Source organism: Pelmatolapia mariae, linkage group LG8 (assembly GCF_036321145.2).
Source record: "Pelmatolapia mariae isolate MD_Pm_ZW linkage group LG8, Pm_UMD_F_2, whole genome shotgun sequence".
In the NCBI taxonomy this organism is placed as follows: domain Eukaryota; kingdom Metazoa; phylum Chordata; class Actinopteri; order Cichliformes; family Cichlidae; genus Pelmatolapia; species Pelmatolapia mariae.
In genome coordinates this window covers 16,144,775-16,166,002 of record NC_086234.1, presented here as the reverse complement: position 1 = coordinate 16,166,002, position 21,228 = coordinate 16,144,775, and the positions used below count along the sequence as shown (strand labels likewise).

The 21,228-nt window shown below is 42.6% G+C and overlaps 1 protein-coding gene across 1 annotated transcript in view; it reads left to right on the top strand.

Annotated features, from left to right (window-relative positions):
- The window catches only part of LOC134633516 (alpha-tectorin-like), a 46,035-nt gene extending 32,300 nt beyond the window's left edge, over window positions 1-13,735 (top strand). Inside the window, exons 26-27 of the mRNA XM_065471578.1 lie at window positions 13,429-13,522; window positions 13,704-13,735. Coding sequence (XP_065327650.1) covers window positions 13,429-13,522; window positions 13,704-13,735 — 126 coding nt within the window. The remainder of the gene's footprint in view (window positions 1-13,428; window positions 13,523-13,703) is intronic.
- The last annotated feature ends 7,493 nt before the right edge of the window (window positions 13,736-21,228 follow it).

The following is a 21,228-nucleotide window of genomic DNA, read 5'->3' as shown; positions in this document are numbered from 1 at the left end:
TGTACTCTGGAGAACATATTTTTGTTTTTCCGACCTGTCTTTGCCTTAGTGACGTTGTGAACGTAACTGAACGGGACTTGGTGAGTTTAGAAATTGTATTTTATTTCATGCAAGAAATGTTTTGTTGTATTATATTGTTTATTTCATGCAAATGGAAAGCCAAGGTAGCAGATTTATGTTGTTTTATGTTAAAAAACGGTGGATTGGTGTTTAACCGACACACAGGCTGCAGTTCAAAGGCCTTTGATGGTGTTTCAGCGCGCCATATTGGCGTCACCTCATTTACGGCTAAATAAGCTGGGAAAAACGGACTTTTACTGTTATTTAAGGGCTACCCGTGTGATATTTTCAAATGTTTATGTATATTGCTTTGTTGTTATGGTAGGCCATTAAGGTTTGGATCGGGAAATGCCGAGCTAGAATCGGAGTTTGATCCGCTGAGCGAGAAACAAGATGGCGAGCCACCCAGGGACCCATTGAACTGTACCGAGCAGGAAAAAGGAAACCGCCCCCTGCTGGACGCTGAACTCTTTCACTGAAAAACTGGTAGGATTAATCCATACACCTCTGCAAAAGAACAGTGGACTTTCAAAGCACTGGATAATCATTCAGAGCAATTCCAGGATTTATAGTTAAAGGACACAGAGACAATTTTCTTTTGTTTATTTGTTTGTTTAAGGGATTTGTTCAGCCTTTTGCTGAATTGTTTTCAGTTTTTACATGTTTTTTGTAATTTATTTTGGTCAACCTTACATTTTAATGCTGTAATGGTGTTAATGGAAATGTAAATAATTTTGTTGGTTAAAACAAAATAAGGAATGGTTGAAATGTAAAGGTGAACCTGGACCAAGATTAAATTAAATCTTGGGCCTAAAAGAACTGAACTTGATTTAAAATAACACCGTGTTAACGCAAATAGATCAAAGGATAAACTTGAACTTAGAACTTGAAATGAATAAACAATAACCTAGGTTGAAAATAGCATCCTTTTAAAGCCCAATAAAAGGTTTTGAAATAAATAGGATAAATTAACAGAAATTACTGAACTAAAAAGGGAAAGAAAATATCTTGTTTTCCTTAAATGTGTGAATTTGAATGTTTTATGTAATGTGTGTTAACTGTGTATTCTCTGTCTTCACAAAATAACAAGCCGGCAATTTAAACGTATTTTCTGGTCTGTGGTCTTTATTACATGCTACACTCATTACTACTCCAGTAGTCGAACCTAACTGGTCCTAGTATACTGTAACGACTCCAGAAGTGTTACAGAAGTGGCGAGCCAGCCAGGAGTAGTAATTGATTCCTCAAGGTTGTTTTCCTGACCCAGACCTCAAAAATAGGCCAAGTCCGGCAAAATGGAAATAGTTGACAGAGAGAATGTTAAAATCCCAAACTCAGTTATTGTTAGTGGGATTACAGGCACAGACGCTGATGAAGCTTTAAAAGACTTTTTAAGCAGATATGGTCGAACAGCGAGAACCCTTAAGATAGATGATCCCAAGTCTTCTTACCACAAAAATGTTATTGTGGAGTTCGAGAGTGGAGCTGCTCTGTCAACACTTGAACCCTTACTACCTTACACACTTGAATGTCCGAATGAAGTCACTTATCAGATACGAGCCCTGTCACCTGAGTACATCGCAGCTGTTACCAACGTCGCCACCAACAGTTTTTTCAATGAACTGCAAAACATTGCTAGACTTCGTGGCAAATCTTTTGAAGCTGTTCTGCATGAACACCTTTCCCAATGTGCTCAGTCAGTCACACACAGCATAGAGGCTCCTACCCCAGACACACAAAGTGAACCAACAACCCAAGTACAAGCAAATGATCAACCTATCCAAAGTGAAACTACAGAACCGTCGCTGATGCAAGCTAACGAATGCATCAGCGACTCCGAGTCTGTCGACCAGACACAACCAGATCTACAAACTACCATTCCGCAGAGCTTTATAACACATCCTGAGGTGCAAAAGGTTGTAGTAGAGCACATTGTGCGAAGTGAAGCTCTTGTCTCACCAGTGAGCGCCTCCTTCCGCCTCAGAAATTTTTCAGGCAAACTGCCCTGTCCTAGTCATGAGGTGGACTTTGATACATGGCGCCACAGCGTAGAGCTCCTACTTCAAGATCCCAATCTGTCTGACTTGCAACGCTCGCGGAAAATCTTAGACAGTCTTGTACCGCCTGCTGCCAACGTGGTGAAACCTCTGGGGCCTGAAGCCTTGCCTTCAGCTTATCTTGAACTACTCCATTCAGCTTTTGGCACTGTGGAGGATGGCGATGAGCTTTTCGCCAAATTTCTCAACACATTGCAAGATGCAGGTGAAAAGCCTTCACACTACCTCCATCGCTTGCAAACAGCTCTCTCAAAAGCTCTGAAAAGAGGTGGTGTCGTAGCTGGTGAAGCAGACCGACACCTTCTGCGTCAATTCTGTCGGGGGTGTTGGGATAATGCCTTGTTAACAGATCTTCAGCTCGAAAGGAAAAAAGATAAACCCCCCTCATTCACCGAGCTGCTGCTACAGTTAAGAGTAGAAGAGGACAAGCATACTGCAAAAGAAAGCCGAATGAAGAAACATTTTGCTGCCACCAGACCAAAAGTAGCCTCTCACTCTATTGCTGCAAATGCTGACTTTCCTGCGCTCACCATGCAAAACGATCTCACTGAAATGCGAACACAAATAACCAAGCTGCAGAGTGAACTGACAAGATTGAAACCCCAATTCAATTCAATTCAATTTTATTTATATAGCGCCAAATCACAACAAAAGTCGCCTCAAGGCGCTTTATATTGTACAGTAGATAGCACAATAATAAATACAGAGAAAAACCCAACAATCATATGACCCCCTATGAGCAAGCACTTTGGCGACAGTGGGAAGGAAAAACTCCCTTTTAACAGGAAGAACCCTCCGGCAGAACCAGGATCAGGGAGGGGCGGCCATCTGCTGCGACCGGTTGGGGTGAGAGAAGGAAAACAGGATGAAAGACATGCTGTGGAAGAGAGACAGAGATTAATAACAGATATGATTCGATGCAGAGAGGTCTATTAACACATACTGAGTGAGAAAGGTGACTGGAAAGGAAAAACTCAATGCATCATGGGAATCCCTGGCAGCCTACGTCTATTGCAGCATAACTAAGGGAGGATCCAGGGTCACCTGGTCCAGCCCTAACTATATGCTTTAGCAAAAAGGAAAGTTTTAAGCCTAATCTTGAAAGTAGAGATAGTGTCTGTCTCCCGAATCCAAACTGGAAGCTGGTTCCACAGAAGAGGGGCCTGAAAACTGAAGGCTCTCCCTCCCATTCTACTTTTAAATACTCTAGGGACAGCAAGTAGGCCTGCAGAGCGAGAGCGAAGTGCTCTAATAGGGTGATATGGCACTACAAGGTCATTAAGATAAGATGGGGCCTGATTATTTAAGACCTTGTATGTGAGGAGCAGGATTTTGAATTCAATTCTGGATTTAACAGGAAGCCAATGAAGGGAAGCCAAAACAGGAGAAATCTGCTCTCTCTTTCTAGTCCCTGTCAGTACCCTTGCTGCAGCATTTTGGATCAGCTGAAGGCTTTTCAGCAAGTTTTTAGGACATCCTGATAATAAGGAATTACAGTAGTCCAGCCTGGAAGTAATGAAGGCATGAACTAGTTTTTCAGCGTCACTCTGAGACAGGATATTTCTAATTTTAGAGATGTTGTGCAAATGGAAGAAAGCAGTCTTACATATTTGTTTAATATGTGCGTTGAAGGACATGTCCTGGTCAAAAATGACTCCAAGGTTCCTCACAGCATTACTGGAGGCCAAGGTAATGCCATCCAGAGTAAGAATCTGGTTAGATACCATATTTCTAAGATTTTCAGGGCCAAGTACAATAACCTCAGTTTTATCTGAATTAAGAAGCAGAAAGTTAGCGGCCATCCAGGTCTTTATGTCTTTAAGACATTCCTGCAGTTTAACTAATTGGTGTGTGTTACCTGGCTTCATGGATAGATAGAGCTGCGTGTCATCTGCATAGCAGTGAAAATTTATGCTATGTCTTCTAATGATGCTGCCTAGGGGAAGCATGTATAATGTAAATAGAATTGGTCCTAGCACTGAACCCTGTGGAACACCATAATTGACCTTAGTGTGTGAAGAGGACTCTCCATTTACTTGAACAAATTGGAGTCTATTAAATAGATATGATACAAACCACTGCAGCACAGTACCTGTAATACCTACAGCATGTTCTAATCGCTCTAATAGGATATTATGATCAACAGAAAGTAGACCCACCAGTAGATGCTCAAAAAGATCTGGTCACAGAACTAAAGGCACAAATCAGTCAGCTCCAAAGCCATCTCGCAACATTAACCCCATATCCTCCTAAGAAAAAGTCTAACCCTCCAAAAGTTAATGCCAAGACCAACTCTAAAGTACCAGAACAAACCCCCTTGACACCCCAAGCTGCAAAGAGTAGGCCCAAGCCTGGATACTGTTTCCAGTGCGGCGAAGACGGCCATATTGCCTCTGTGTGCCCAAATGACCCAAACCTGTCTTTAGTCACTGACAAAAGGAAACAGTTGAAAGAAAAACAGTTACTGTGGGATAGACAAAACAAGCAAACACAGCCTTTAAACTAAAGGGAGCCCTCATTGCGGGACAAATGGGTGCTACGGATAAGACCAGTCCCACCGAACCTTCACATAAACCCAAAAAACGATTGTCAAACAGTAAATCAGCCACTGTGAAACTACCCAAAGGTCTAATTGGAGCTAAGTACACTGCTCAAGTAAAAATCAATGATCAAGCTTGCAACTGCCTTCTTGATACCGGATCGCAAGTGACCACAGTGTCCCGGTCGTTCTATGAAAATAATCTTGCAGACCTTGAAATCCATCCAATACAGGACCTGCTAGAAGTCGAAGCTGCAAATGGTCAGAATGTCCCATATTCGGGCTATATTTGTGTCGACATTACCTTTCCAAAGAACTGTTTTGGTACTGAACTTACTGTGTCTTCTCTTGCATTAGTTGTTCCAGACACACGCTCTAGTGTTCAGTCTTGTCTCTTAATTGGCACTAACACTCTTGACCTTGTCTTTGAAAGCCTCTCCTTGGCTGATACAAACCTCAGTATCCTGCCCTATGGTTATAGAGTAGTGCTGAGCGTGTTACAACAAAGACACAAGCAAAAAGAGGACGACAGCCTTGGTCTTGTCACTCTGTCAGGGAAAGAGCCTGAAGTCATTCCTGCAGGCCAAAGTCGAGTCTTAGAGGGAAAAACTGAACACTCAGGCAGGTGGGTAGTAGTCGCGACCCCCTCTACATCCTCCTTGTCAGGTGGTGTCTTGGTCACCAACTGTCTACTTACCCTTGCTGAGAAACCCTCACAAAAGCTTCCAGTGGTCCTGCGAAATGAAAGTAAGCATGACATAGTTATCCCTGCGAAAAGTGTCATTGCTGAAATGCATGCTATTCAAGAGATCATACCAAACAGTCAGATCACAGAACAGTCCAAACAGACTCCCAGCTCAAACCCTGCTGAGCTTCATCTTAACTTTGCTGATTCTCCAGTCCCTGCTGAATGGAAAGAACGAATCACACAAAAGTTAAGTACTATGTCGGAGGTTTTCGCACTACATGATACAGACTTTGGTTGCACTAACAAAGTAAAGCACCAAATCAAACTGAGCGATGAAACCCCCTTTAAACACCGAGCCCGTCCCGTACGACCACAAGATCTTGACGCCGTACGGAGGCATTTGCAGGAGCTAAGCGATGCAGGTGTCATTCGCGAATCCGAGTCGCCATTTTCCTCACCGATAGTGGTGGTAAGGAAGAAAAACGGAGACGTAAGACTTTGTGTAGATTACCGCAAGTTGAATCTGAACACCATCAAAGACGCCTACGCGCTTCCTAATTTGGAAGAAGCGTTCTCCGCCTTGACAGGATCGAAGTGGTTCTCGGTCCTTGACCTCAAAAGCGGGTACTACCAGATCGAGGTCGATGAGGCAGATAAGCACAAAACAGCCTTCGTATTCTCCGATGGGGTTCTTCGAGTTCAACCGGATGCCCCAAGGCATAACAAACGCTCCCAGCACATTTCAAAGGCTGATGGAGAAATGTATGGGCGACATCAACCTTAAGGAAGTCCTGGTCTACCTAGACGACCTTATAGTTTATTCCGAAACCCTCGAACAACATGAGACCCGCCTTCTCCATGTGCTTAATCGTCTCAAAGAATACGGTCTGAAGCTATCGCCTGAAAAATGTATGTTTTTCCAGACGTCAGTTCGGTACTTAGGGCACATTGTCTCCCAAAACGGTGTAGAAACAGACCCTGAAAAAGTAGCAGCATTAAAAACATGGCCAAGTCCCAAGAACTTGAAAGAACTCCGCTCCTTCTTAGGGTTTGCAGGGTATTATAGGCGGTTTATTAAGGACTTTTCTAAGATCGTAAAACCCCTTACCAACCTAACTGCCGGATACCCCCCACTGCGGAAAAGCAATAGCTCTAAGTCCAACTACATCCAATACTTTCAGCCAAAAGCTCCTTTTGGGGAGAGATGGACAGAGAGTTGTCAGAAAGCGTTTGAGGCGATTATAGACAAACTAACTTCTGCCCCAATTTTAGGCTTTGCAAACCCAAAGTTGCCTTACGTATTACACACAGATGCAAGCACAACTGGGTTAGGGGCAGCGCTTTATCAAGAGCAGGAGGGAGAGTTGCGAGCAACTGCATACACAAGTAGAGGACTATCAAAAAGCGAAAGCCGTTATCCTGCTCATAAGCTTGAGTTTCTTGCCCTCAAATGGGCTGTAACGGAAAAGTTTTGCGATTACTTATATGGCAGTCCTTTCACAGTAATAACTGACAGTAACCCTCTAACTTACATTTTGACCACCGCTAAGTTAGACGCGACGAGTTATCGCTGGTTGTCCGCCCTGTCCTCTTTCGAGTTCCAGCTTAGATACAGAGCAGGCAAACAAAACATGGACGCAGATGGCCTATCTCGTCGTCCGCATCTCGAGCCATTAAATGACCTTGTCTCCCTGAAGGAACAGGAGCGGATCCGTCAGTTTGTGCAACACCACTTGCCTGGCACCGATCCTTTCACTCACGTTCCCACTCAAGCTGTCAGTGCAATCTGTGAGAAACATCTAGTCCTCCAGTCTCTTGACACAGACCATGCTCTCGCCTGCCCACTTGTGACATCTCTGTCTATGTCCGTTGATGCTGTTCCCAACAGTTTCGACCAGTGTGATGCTTTTCCTGTCATTCCAAGCTTGTCAGAAGAAGAGTTAAGACAAAGTCAAAGAAACGATCCTGCTATCAATGAAATCATACACCAGCTTAAAACAGGTGAAACATCTCCTCCTACTGTACGCAACGAGATCCCACAACTTAGCATCCTTCTGCGTGAGCTAAACAAACTTGAGTTGCAGAATGGGATTTTGTACAGAAAAAGGAAAGTAGATGAAGAGGCCCAGTACCAGCTGGTCCTTCCTGAAAGTCTAAGACCTATGGTGTTCAAAAGCCTTCACGATGACATGGGTCATTTTGGTCTTGACCGGACCCTTGATTTAGCCAGAACCAGATTTTTCTGGCCAAAAATGGCCTCAGACATAGAGCAAAAGATCAAAAGCTGCAGCAGGTGTGTTTGCAGAAAGACCCTGGCAGAGAGGGCGGCGCCCCTAGTAAACATTCAAGTCACCAGACCTCTAGAGTTGGTGTGTATTGATTTCTTGACAATTGAACCAGATCGCAGCAACACTAAAGATGTCTTAGTTATCACAGATTTCTTTACGAAGTATGCTGTAGCAATGACAACTCCCAACCAAAAGGCTAAAACTGTAGCCAAGGCCCTGTGGGAAAACTTTATAATCCACTACGGTTTTCCCGAGAAGTTGCATAGCGATCAGGGAGCATACTTTGAGTCAAAAACTATCAAAGAGTTATGCGACCTAGCTGGGATTCAAAAAGTCAGAACTTCACCCTACCATCCCAGGGGAAACCCTGTGGAGAGGTTTAATAGAACCCTGCTAAACATGCTGGGTACACTCAAAGATGAAGACAAGAAACATTGGCGTGACTTTGTTAAGCCACTCGTTCACGCGTATAATAGGGGTGGGCGATATAAACGATATACGATAGAAACGATATAGATTTGGCCAACGATAGAGATTTTGACTATATCGCTCTATCGCGATAGCGCATGTTGATGATGTCATCAAGCTGCGCCTGTTTTGGTAGAAAGTATCACAGCGGCTACAACCATTATCATCAGTAAATTATGTTCTCCTGACTGAAGTTTGGCCCGTGTATAGCATCCTGCTATGCGATTGCATTTGTCCCTAACCACCAGAATCCCTCACGTTAACTTTTATTGAGTGGAAAAAAAGTTGCCGTTCATCCTCCAGCTTCACTGTGCTAATGTTATGCTAACATAGCTGTGTCGCTAGCAATCGCGTAGCACAACATTATATACCAGGTAGTCTAACTTCGGTAACCCTGCAAACGCCACTGCTGTTTAGTTTCCTGTCTTCATTTATGTTGGGAGTGATAGCAGAGCTGTACGTTTTAATTAGTTTCAAAAATCTCTCAGTCAGAACATGGTATGAAATGTTTAGGTATAAACTAGCGAGCTAACTTCCTGTTAACTTCTAACTCCGTTAAATTTAATAAATTCTGTTTTCACGGATGCATGGATGTTAAACTTAATTGTTACACCCGATAAAGCAGCAACGCTGATGATTTAATTAAAGATGAAAGAATTTAGACTGTTTTTAACTCTGTGTTCGTTTGACTTTGGGACCTGAAGGGGACGGAGTTTTGGACCCAGATTACTCCTCACTACGGCAGCCGTAATGCTCTGACAATCCATCAAGCAGTCCATCAGCAGGCTTACCAAAGTTGTACTAAAACATTTTTTAACAGATTTCTACACGCCAAAATCGGTTCAAGGTCAGTAAGCACAACCAGAATTCATACATAAGGCACACTCTAGATTTTTGAGAAAATTAAAGGATTTTAAGTGTGCCTTATAGTAGTGCTGGGCGATATGGAAAAAATATTTATCACGATATGAATTATTTTATATCACGATAACGATATATATCACGATATACGACCTGACCTGTGGTCATCTGGAAAGTACGCAGTCTGTAAACAGCGAGTGCCGAGGGTGCAGTCTTTGTTTTGAGTTACCGTAAAGTATGTTGCAAATCCGGGTGCACGTACAGCAGCAAACCACGAGACGGAGTTTCTTTGCGAAAAATATCATTTTTTTATACCATATTATTTACTTGCATAAAGTTAAGAGCATGTATAGTGAGAAGACAACACTAATATATTTGCCACAGGCTATTTAACCCTTTAAGACCTACCATAGAACCAAGTCCGCCAGAGCTTATCTTTATGTTTTTACATGCTGTAGTGCCATTTGTGGGAGTATTTCAAGTTTCCATATATCAATACAACCGTTATAGCCCAAATTTTAATAATATGTATGCATTAAGTCCATAGTAACTACATAAATTGCAAAAACTTGTAGTGCAATAAACTACAAAAAAATTGAAAATCGTTTTTTTGTTTTTTACATATATTTCTAGTTAAAAAAAATTTAAGCGGTGTATCCCTCAAAACTGTAAATACAAAAGTTTCCAACCACGAGAAATTTATTTTGAGTGTCTTCATAGTTTTATTTTTGAGATACACTAATTTTTATATACTACAGGAAAAATGAAAATAAATATTATAATGCATCAAAATAAACTATTTCCAACAGTGTAATTTGAGTTCTAAGCATCCCAGAAACGATACAGAAAAACATAAAGTCAAACATGTCTTTTAAAAACACCAACATAGGCTTATAAGGCCCTTTCGCGAAAATGACGTCACTTCCGGTTTCGGGCAGGTAATGCCGGACGTGCGATAGTTCGCGCTGACGTATATGCCAACGTAGGAAGTCTTATGAACGTCGGCAAAGCCTGTTTCTGGAATATTGTGTTTTTGTTGCTGCAAGTTTGGAATATTGTGTTTTTGTTGCTGCAAGTGCTTCTTATGCAATTTTTGCAAAGTTATATGTGGAAGGAAACCGTGACTTTGGACAAGCTAATGGCATAAGATGTAAGTACAACTCCGGTTTCACATGCAAAAAAAAATTATTGCACTACCTTATGTGGTTCCAGTTCTACAGGGATTTAAAAATAGTTAGGTAAAACGGAGTGTACCTGCTCCGACCGGTTGTAAAGGGTTAATTATATATTTCATGTAATAATTTATAAAATTTGAGTTAGTACGATATAAACGATAGAAGACAAATGGCACGATAGACACTTTTCTATCGTCCACACGATATATATCGTCATATCGCCCAGCACTACCTTATAGTGTGGAAAATACGTTATACAGAAGAAAAGAATATATCGTGATATATATCGTTATCGCACATGCTTCAAATTATATCGCGATATGAATTTTAGGCCATATCGCCCAGCCCTAGCGTATAACTGCACCAAACATGAAAGTACAGGGTTTACGCCGTACGAGTTAATGTTTGGCAGGCAGCCTAGGTTACCCATTGATCTTGCCTTCAATGTCCCCCTGAGCCATCGCCAGCAGCAATCTCACTCACAGTATGTTAAAGCCCTCAAATCTCACCTTCGGGAGAGCTACCAACTGGCTACCAAAAATGTTAGCAAAGTTGCTGAACGTAACAAAGCTAGATATGACAAACATGTAACCGAATCTGTCCTAGGTGTTGGAGATCGCGTGCTTGTAAGGAATGTTCGGATTAGGGGAAAAAACAAATTGGCTGATAAGTGGGAGTCCATCGTCCACGTGGTTGTAAGTCAAAAAGACAACCTCCCAGTATACACAGTCAAACCTGAGCATCACCATGGTCCCACTAGAACTCTCCACAGAGACCTTTTGTTACCTTGTGGGTTTTTGCCAAGTGCCCCTGAAAATCCTCCAGCAGTCCAAGTAAAGCCTCATCGGCCAAGCACACGTCAACACCCAACAACTGATCCTGATGAACCTGAACTTGAATACCACTCTGAGGAGGATAACTACCCTCTGTATTACCCTCCACCTCCTCCCAAGGAGATCTCAAGGTCGATTGAGGAATACAAAGTAGTCTTTCCTCCCAAGGCTAAGTCAAACCATGCTAATGAGCAACCCAAATCAGACAATTCTCAAGTCTCAGAACATGTGGCAGTGCCTGATATTGCTCAAGAGCACATGGACATGACGGAAACTGTAAACTTACCTGATTGTGGAAACCTACTGGATATGGAAAACTTACCTGAAAATGACAAAATACCTGAAATGGAGAAACCACCTGAAATGGAAAACTTGCCTGAACCTGCAAAGGAAGGAGCTCAAATAACTCCACAAAATGAAATGGACAATGCATCGGATACAACGAAAACTAATGATGAGGAAGCAACGCAAACTCAGGTGAATGGAACTGAACCTGTAAACAATGAAACTGAAAGAAATGACCCTGAAGCAGAGCAATCGCTCAGAAGATCATCCCGAGAGAGAACAAAGCCCAAGCACTTAACTTACCCTCAATTAGGCAACCCTCTTGTCGGCATAGTTCAATCTTTGTTCCAAAGCTTAAGTGAAGCTGTCACAGGCTCTATTGAAATCCATGATATCCAGGTAGTCTGATCTATGCATTATGCAAAGGGACTTGCATACATTTAAGAGGGGAGGGTGTAACCCTGGTTAACATAGCTGTCAATAAATAAAAGCCTGTTAGTAAAAACAGTCATAAGAAATATATTACAGGTGATAAATGGTCAATAAATAGATCATAATGGTTAAGAAAATTCATTAAAAACATCAGCAATGATATAATTCATGGTATAAGATTTCATTTGTGTTTAAAAACATGTTAAAAGGTTAAAAAACTTGCAAATTCATGGTGTTTTTATGTTAATTGAGGTAAAATGACTAAAATATGTGTTCAGACTCTTATTGTGAAAGGGTACGCTGCAGCGTGACTCCTGTGATCAGCCACACCCAATCGGGTTGTTCCTTCTTTTTGATGCTGGAGAGGGAGAAATGCAGACAGTCCTTGCGGAGCTGCTGCTAAACGAGTGAAAAAATAGTAAAAACAAGCCAGAAGTCTACATAAAACCATTTTTGTACTCTGGAGAACATATTTTTGTTTTTCCGACCTGTCTTTGCCTTAGTGACGTTGTGAACGTAACTGAACGGGACTTGGTGAGTTTAGAAATTGTATTTTATTTCATGCAAGAAATGTTTTGTTGTATTATATTGTTTATTTCATGCAAATGGAAAGCCAAGGTAGCAGATTTATGTTGTTTTATGTTAAAAAACGGTGGATTGGTGTTTAACCGACACACAGGCTGCAGTTCAAAGGCCTTTGATGGTGTTTCAGCGCGCCATATTGGCGTCACCTCATTTACGGCTAAATAAGCTGGGAAAAACGGACTTTTACTGTTATTTAAGGGCTACCCGTGTGATATTTTCAAATGTTTATGTATATTGCTTTGTTGTTATGGTAGGCCATTAAGGTTTGGATCGGGAAATGCCGAGCTAGAATTGGAGTTTGATCCGCTGAGCGAGAAACAAGATGGCGAGCCACCCAGGGACCCATTGAACTGTACCGAGCAGGAAAAAGGAAACCGCCCCCTGCTGGACGCTGAACTCTTTCACTAAAAAACTGGTAGGATTAATCCATACACCTCTGCAAAAGAACAGTGGACTTTCAAAGCACTGGATAATCATTCAGAGCAATTCCAGGATTTATAGTTAAAGGACACAGAGACAAGTTTCTTTTGTTTATTTGTTTGTTTAAGGGATTTGTTCAGCCTTTTGCTAATTTATTTTGGTCAACCTTACATTTTAATGCTGTAATGGTGTTAATGGAAATGTAAATAATTTTGTTGGTTAAAACAAAATAAGGAATGGTTGAAATGTAAAGGTGAACCTAGACCAAGATTAAATTAAATCTTGGGCCTAAAAGAACTGAACTTGATTTAAAATAACACCGTGTTAACGCAAATAGATCAAAGGATAAACTTGAACTTAGAACTTGAAATGAATAAACAATAACCTAGGTTGAAAATAGCATCCTTCTAAAGCCCAATAAAAGGTTTTGAAATAAATAGGATAAATTAACAGAAATTACTGAACTAAAAAGGGAAAGAAAATATCTTGTTTTCCTTAAATGTGTGAATTTGAATGTTTTATGTAATGTATGTTAACTGTGTATTCTCTGTCTTCACAAAATAACAAGCCGGCAATTTAAACGTATTTTCTGGTCTGTGGTCTTTATTACATGCTACACTCATTACTACTCCAGTAGTCGAACCTAACTGGTCCTAGTATAATGTAACGACTCCAGAAGTGTTACAATACCACTTATTGGATTTCTTCATCTGCTGAAATCACTCTGCTTTCCACAGCATTGCTACCCAGTTTACCATGCAAGAGTGGTGAGGGATATTTCCTACCATGACAGTGAAGGCATTTCATTGGAACCGCTAGTATTGAACACAGGTAACATTTGTACAACATAGGCAATCTTGTAGATGATACAGCTTCATAATCAGCGGATCGTGATAACTGGATTCATGAGCCAAGTTTGAATTTACTGTAGATTTTGGTTGTTTTCTAACAGAAAGAAGAATGAAAGCAAACAGCTCTCCAGACCTCTTGACATCTCTGGTGACCCTGATAGTCTGTTTGCTGACTGCAAATATTCTGATCTAGAGAAATCAAGTTAATGCACAAATTACAGCAAACTCAGCAGTCATATAATCACTGAGTATAAATTTAATAAGTAAAAGAACTAAAAGTAGAATCAGAAGATTTTTTTATATACATAGAGGAATACTGATGGTCTGAAAAGTGGATGTTGCTGAATATTTGACATCTGTGAAAATGCTTCTTATTTGCTCTGAGTGCTCCTGTTTGCTGTCTTTCCAGTTTTTTCTTTGCAACAAAACCTATCTTGTATGCTTCTGTTTCCAGTTCATGAGTTTTATCTTCAGGTCATTCAGGTTCATTTTAAAATGTTTACATCATGATTTATTTTGTTTTTTGACAGTAGGTTTTCTTTTTCTGTTTTATTTATTTAAAAATAAAGTAGTTTGGAAGACATTCCTATTCATGTCTGGGTTTTTTCTCATGGCCGTGTGGCCCGGTTCGTGAAGGCACAGGGATGATGGTGGATCTCTTGAAGCATGTGGGGACCACAGACTTAGCCAGGGACTCGTTGAAAATGAAAGTGAAAACACCTGCTAGCTGGTCAGCACAGCAATGCAGCAGACGGCCGGTGATGCTGTCTGGTCCTGCCACTTTCCTTGTGCTCACTCTTCTCAGTGCCGCTCGGACATCGTGCTCTGCAATGCTGATCACCGGTCCCTCTCTGATGACATCACTGTCCTCAGTTGTCAGGTGGTTGTTAGCATTAGCCACTTGGCTAACCTCAAAGCGGGCATAGAACTTGTACAGCTCGTTGGTGAAAGCAGAGTCGGCGTTGATCGTCGCAGTGTCCCTGGCTTTATAATCCGTGATTGTGTGTAGTCCATGCCACATGCTCCGTGTGTTGCCTTGGCGGAAGCAAGACTCCACGCGCTCCTGATACCGGCATCTGGCATCCCTCACCGCGCCGCACCCTTATGAGGCCACTTTGTAGGTGCTCACATCGCCAGTGGCGAGACCGGCATTGTAGGTGGCGGTCCTGGTGTTCGCTGCAGCGCGGATTGATACGTAGCGCGGGTAAGTTATGGGGGCTGTGATGTCAGGAAGAAGGCCATGGAGGCCATGATGCTATAAAAAACATAATAATGCTAAAAATGAGTTGATTACCAAATGATTGTAAATATGTTTTATCTATAATTTTATCTCAAGAGCTTCCCAAAAATAAAAATTTTACATTTTAAACAGTGAATCCAGTTCACTTCCATTTTTACATATGTAAACTACGAGCTTACAATGTAGTGTGTTTACATTTAGCTGCAAATGCTGTGCTAGCTGTAGATATTTACAATTTAGTTAATATTGTTATAATTTTTTCTTCCTCTTTTTTCTCCTTTTTTTCATACTTATAAGTTCACAAATGCTAAATGTAGTAATTGTCCTCAGTTGAATCTGTATAAGCATGTTGTGTTTAATTTAAAAGCAAAAAAGAAAATAATAAGAAATAAAAAAAAAAAAAAACATGGAATAGCTTCACTGACTTCCGGTGACCAGGAGCTGAAATCAAATAGTTCTGGTCCTAAACACAGTTGACAATTGTAAAAGGACCGGAAAACATAGCCTGAAAAGGAGAATTCACCAACGGATAGAGAGCCAAAACTTTGTCACCAGGGCTGAACTCACGCACTTTAGCGCAACGATCGTACCTCTCTTTCATTTTCGCCTGTAACACCTCCAATATGCCTCTTGCCAGCTCACCTGCAACATATAACCTGTGTCTAAAGCCATTCACATAGTCAATCAAATTTGTGGGTGGGTCAGTTTTCATCCACCCATCCCTAAACACAGACAATGGGCCCCTTACAGTGTGGCCAAACACTAAATCATTTGGGCCAAACCCCTCTTCCCAGTCACCCCCCAGCTCAACACAATATGCACGCAGAAGGGACTTGAGTGTCTGGTGAAAACGCTCAAGAGCACCTTGACTCTGGGCATGATGGGCCAACGACTGATTATGTCTGACCCCCAACATTTTCAACACTTGGGCCATCAAACGGGAAGAGAAATTGGATCCCTGGTTGCTCTGGATAACCCTAGGGATGCCAAATACAGAAATAAACTGTGTCAAGGCCTTCACCACCGACTTAGCTGTAATTGTACATCCTTCCTCAAACGTGGCCAAAAAAAATGACGCAAAACTCTATCATATGTTTTACGCACACCTAAGTGCCCTGACCTATCATGAGCCAGCTTCAACAGCTAACTACGATACTTTGATGGAATTACTACCTGAAACACTGGATCCTGCCACAAAGTCCTCCCCATGGGGCACCCACTTCCTCACCAAAACACCATCCGGCAAAAAATAGCCATTAGCTGCGCTGTTCACCTCTGGAGCTAACAACACAGACTCCAACTGCTGTTTCAAGGATGGATCAGCTCTCTGCGCACTTATCATTTCACTGCGGGACACATCCAAAGGCAAATCAGGTAAAGTCAGTAAAACAGGTTCATCCTCAACATCAGCTTATTTAGACTCACCTTTACTCATTGCCCGTGTAACAGCACAGGCTGGGTAAGAGAAATGACAACTGCTGGCAATATCCAACTGATCTAACCTGGAAGGCGAATCCGTGACTACTGGGGCTGATTACACCTTTCCCCAAACACGACCACTGGCCAAATCATTACCTAAAATGATATCCACACCTTCCACTGGCAATGCAGGCCTAACCCCCACCAGAACCTCACCATGCACTCAATATTCGACCTATGCACCGGAACCGGAACCACCATCATCCCCATTCCTTGCATAAGGATCTTATCCCCAGTGGCATCCCTCATCTGAAAACGGGAGAATGGACCCCACAGCATAAGAGTTGACAGCACCAGTGTCTCTCAAGATCCTGACTGAGACTTTTGCGTTCCCCCCAGGCAGGGTAACGAACCCACCCCTGACAAAAGGCAACAAAGACTTCTTAAGCCCGTCAACCATGCCACATTCCACGTACTCATCACACCCAATGTCCAAACCCAAGGGAACAGGAAGGCTTGCAGCTAGTACAACAGGATTCACCCGTTTACCCTTACCGGAGCGGTCTCTCGCCAGGAGTACTGGACAATTCACCTTCCAATGACCAGACTCCTGACAATAATTACACACATCCCTGCCCGAGCTTGAAACTGCTCTGGGTCCCTGAACTGTAAACCTAGCAGAAACATCATGTGACTTAGCATCACTTCTATAGCCCCCAGGCTTCCCAAAGCACTCAAAATGGTTCTTATGAACAAGAACATGTTCATCAGCCAAACAGGCAGCCTCCAAAACAGTTTTAACCCTACGTTCAGCCAGATATGTGGCCACCTGCCCAGGCAGAGTGTTCTTAAACTGTTCCAGAATGATTAAATTACACAACCCCTCAAAATCATTAACCTCAGAAGCCACACACCAGCAGTTAAAATGGTTTGTTATCTCCCTCGAAAACTCTAAATGTAACTGAGCAAACTTCTCCCATGTCCTAAACCGTTGATGATAAGCTTCAGGGACCAACTTCCCTGTTGCCCAGCCACCAAGATTCCCTTTTCAATTAACTGTAACTTAACCACAAATTTCACAGTTATCCCCAAGCCCACTTAAATCAAGATCGTACTCATCTGCAACTTTCAACAGCTGGTCCTGTAGAAATGTTTAGCTTGTTTTAGAGTTTAGAAATGTGTTAGATAGAATGTAGAATTATTGTAGAGACACTGACACTGCCCTGGATATAAATAAAGGCCTGATTGTGTCATGAACTTAGGAGTAGATCTTAGGAGACCCTCCCCCAGTTTGAACTGTGAAACTAAGACAGAAAGGAGTTAATGTTAAGTGGAAATTCCTCAGGGCATACCTAGGTGGGGGTCTCAACATTTGTAACTTGATAACTGTGGTCTGGAAGGGAGATGGGTTTTTATGACCCCTAGGAAGAGACACACACCCACAGTGTTTTAACTGATATACTCCCACACCTATATGCACACTCACTCACGTGCACTCACGCATACACGCGGGAACGCGCACACACAGGCACTCACGTGCTCATGCATACACACAGACACACAGAGTTTACAGCACACCATGGGGGATTTATGATGGGGTCGCCTCTATAAAGCTGGCTGTAACTAACAAAGGGGTGAAGATCTTTGTAGAGGGACACCGGCCTCGTCTTCCCTTCTAGAAGTGCATGCTTAAATGAAGATGAATAAAGATGAATAAAGGTTTTGTGAAAATGACTACTGAGTTTCGGTGCCGTTTCTGGATGCCTCGACGAATAAAAGAACCGGGGTAAAAACTGATTTTGCAACAGTCCTTAGTGCAGTGATCCAGGAAATCTTCACATGGTGCAGCAACAAACTCCTCTATACCTGCCATGACTCTTCAAGGCTCATTCAGGGAGAAAAGGAAAAAAATCAGTCAATAAAACAGTGTTGCCCCAGGTCAAATAGTGTCCTTCAAGACAAATATTCCTCACTAAAGTGGAAATCTCCGAGTACTTACCTGCCTACCCCAGCTTACCTACACTATAACCCTAGTCTTCATGCAGGTTTGTGGCGGGCTCTTTAAACACTCAACCCAGTAACCTGGTTAGGCCCCCAGCAAGCTGGGTACTCACCTGACAGCCCTGGAAGTGTCCCCGAGACAAATGCTCTGACTGCACACCACACAAAACACAAAAAACTAGAATAGAATAGAATAGAATAGAATAGAATAATCCTTTAATTGTCCCACAAGGGGAAATTTGGTTGTAACAGCAGCCAGAACGACACATATAAAAACAAACAGTACACAGGAGACAGAACAGAAACATACACAATTTTTTACATATTTACATCAAGGACAATGGTTACCAAAAACAGAGTATGGTACAGTTATTAAATTAAATACAATTAAATACAGATAAGAGGCAAACCCAGGTTATAGTGTGAATCGGTTGATAAAATAGTGCAGTTACAGCGCTGATGTGAGCATCTAGGTTTGTTGGGAGCAGTTTTGATTGTACAGTCTGATAGCTGCACGGAGGAAAGACTTGCGGAAATGCTCCTTCATGCATCTAGGATGCAGCAGTCTGTCACTGAAGGAGCTCTGAATTTCAGCAGCATTTACATGCATGGGGTGGGAGACTCTGTCCATCAGAGATGTTATTTAGGCCAGAGTCCTTCTGTCTCCCACCACCTGCACTGGGTCCAGGGTGCATCCCAGAACAGAGCTGGCCTTCCTGATGAGTTTATCCAACTTCTTCCTCTCAGCTACTGATAAACTGCTGCTCCAACATACAACACTGTAAAAAATGACAGATGCCACCACAGAGTCATAGAAGGTCTTTAAAAGTGCTCTCTGAACTCCAAATGACCTCAACCACCTCAGCAGGTGGAGTCTGCTCTGATCCTTCCTGTAAAGAGCATCAGTGTTGTGGCTCCAGTCCAGTTTATTATTTAGGTGAACACCTATCTCAATGTCCACTCCCTGGATGTTCACCGGTGTCAGTGTGGGTCTGCGTCTCCAGAAGTCCACCACCAACTCCTTGGTTTTCCCGGCGTTGATCAGCAGGTGGTTCTGCTGGCACCAGTCCACAAAGTCCAGAGTCCACTGTCTGTACTCTGAGTTGTCCTCACCTGTGATGACACAGACTATGGCAGAGTCATCGGAGAACTTCTGTAGGTGGCAGCGTGGGGAGTTGATGGAGAAGTTTGCAGTGTAGAGGGTGAAGAGGAACGATTCCAGCACAGTTCCCTGTGGGGCCCCCGTACTACAGACCAGCGTATCAGTGACACAGCCCTGTGTCCTCACATACTGTGGGCATCCTGTGAGGTAGTCCAGTATCCACTGGGACATGTGGTGGTCCACTCCCGATAGCTCCAGCTTGTCCCTCAGAAGTCGTGGCTGGATGGTGTTGAAAGCACTGGAGAAATCAAAGAACATGATCCTCACAGTGCTTCCAGGCTTCTCCAGGTGAGTCAGAGCTCGCTGCAGGAGGTAGATGATGGCGTCCTCCACCCCGATGCCAGGCTGGTAAGCAAACTGCAGCAGATCCAATGAAGACCTCACCAGGGGGCGCAGATGGTTTAGAACCAACCTCTCGAGGGTCTTCATCAGATGTGATGTCAGGGCTACTGGCCTGTAGCTGCTGAGGTCCTTGGGATGGGAGGTCTTTGGTACTGGTACCACACAGGAGGTCTTCCACAGCTGTGGAACTTTCCCCAGTGACAGGCTCAGGTTGAACAGATATCCTAGAATGCCACACAGGTCATCTGCGCAGCACCTCAGGAGCCTGGAGCTGATGCCATCTGGACCTGCAGCCTTCCACACCTTGATCTTGCAAAGCTCATTCCTCACTTGAAGTGCTGAGATGGAGAGAGGGGATTTCGGGGGAGGGGTGTAAACTAAACTAAAAACTAAAAAAACAAACCAACGAGTCCAAATGGAACACGCTGCTATACCTACAAAGGGAGACTCCACCAAACACTTACCACAGTAGAGAAACTTGCAGTCACTGCTAAGAGGTCACACCTGCTTGATGTCACACTAACCTGAGACCAGGGCTGGACTGGTCATCGGGCCGCTCATGATTTTTAGTTTTTATGGGCCGATGGGGTTTTATTTCTTTTCTTTTTTTAACGGTGTAAATGAATGGTGGTGGATTGGCCAGTTGGTCATGATCGACTCTGGGCTGGACCAATTACAGCCGAGGAGGTCGAACGTTAAAGTTGAGGTGAAAAGGAACGCAATTTGTCCTGTACTACTTCAGCTAGAAAGTTGCTAATTCAATCATGAAACTGATCAATGATCAGCTGATCGGCTTTTCTCTCTGCGCCAGAAAGAGGAAACAGGCCGATGTCGCGCTAAACAACAGCAGCACGTTTAAGCTTGATCAGCTGTTGTTAGAATTTATTTAATATTACTTTCTAGTATCAGCTGATGTTTGCTGGAGCCACAGCTGTAAAAGCTGCTGGTCATGATTTCCGTTTGGATGTGTGGTGAGAGGGAAACATGAAGATGAAACCAGGAGATGTCCTTACTGACTCAGAGCTGAACAGGTCATGGGGAAACAGGTTTACCTTTTAGGTGACATGAATGAGTTGAAGGGAAGTTATGAACTGTTTCTGAGAGACAAATAACACCAGGATCCTTTTCTACGTAGCTGACGGTTACGTCTGCAGGGGCAGGTCTTGCAAAGTTTTGCCAGGGGGGCAGGTAGGGCATTAACAGGGAAAGGGGGCACAAAAAAATACTTTTCTTTCTTATTCTTATTTAAAATGTCTAGCTTTTAATAAATAATTATCTGAATCTTCCAACCAAAGTTTTCATCTGATGTAAAATGTATAGAAGTCCATGTATTCAGTAAAGATTAAGTCTAGTATATAGTTATAGTATTCTTTCCTTTGCGAAGCTACCATCTGTGCAGTCTGCAATTCTGTTGAAGAAAGATGTTGAATCTATTTAATTACTGGAGAAAAATAATAGATTTCTGTGCATTTGTTTTATACGTGCATTAAATTAAAATCGGTTTTGTCAATTAAGCATCTTG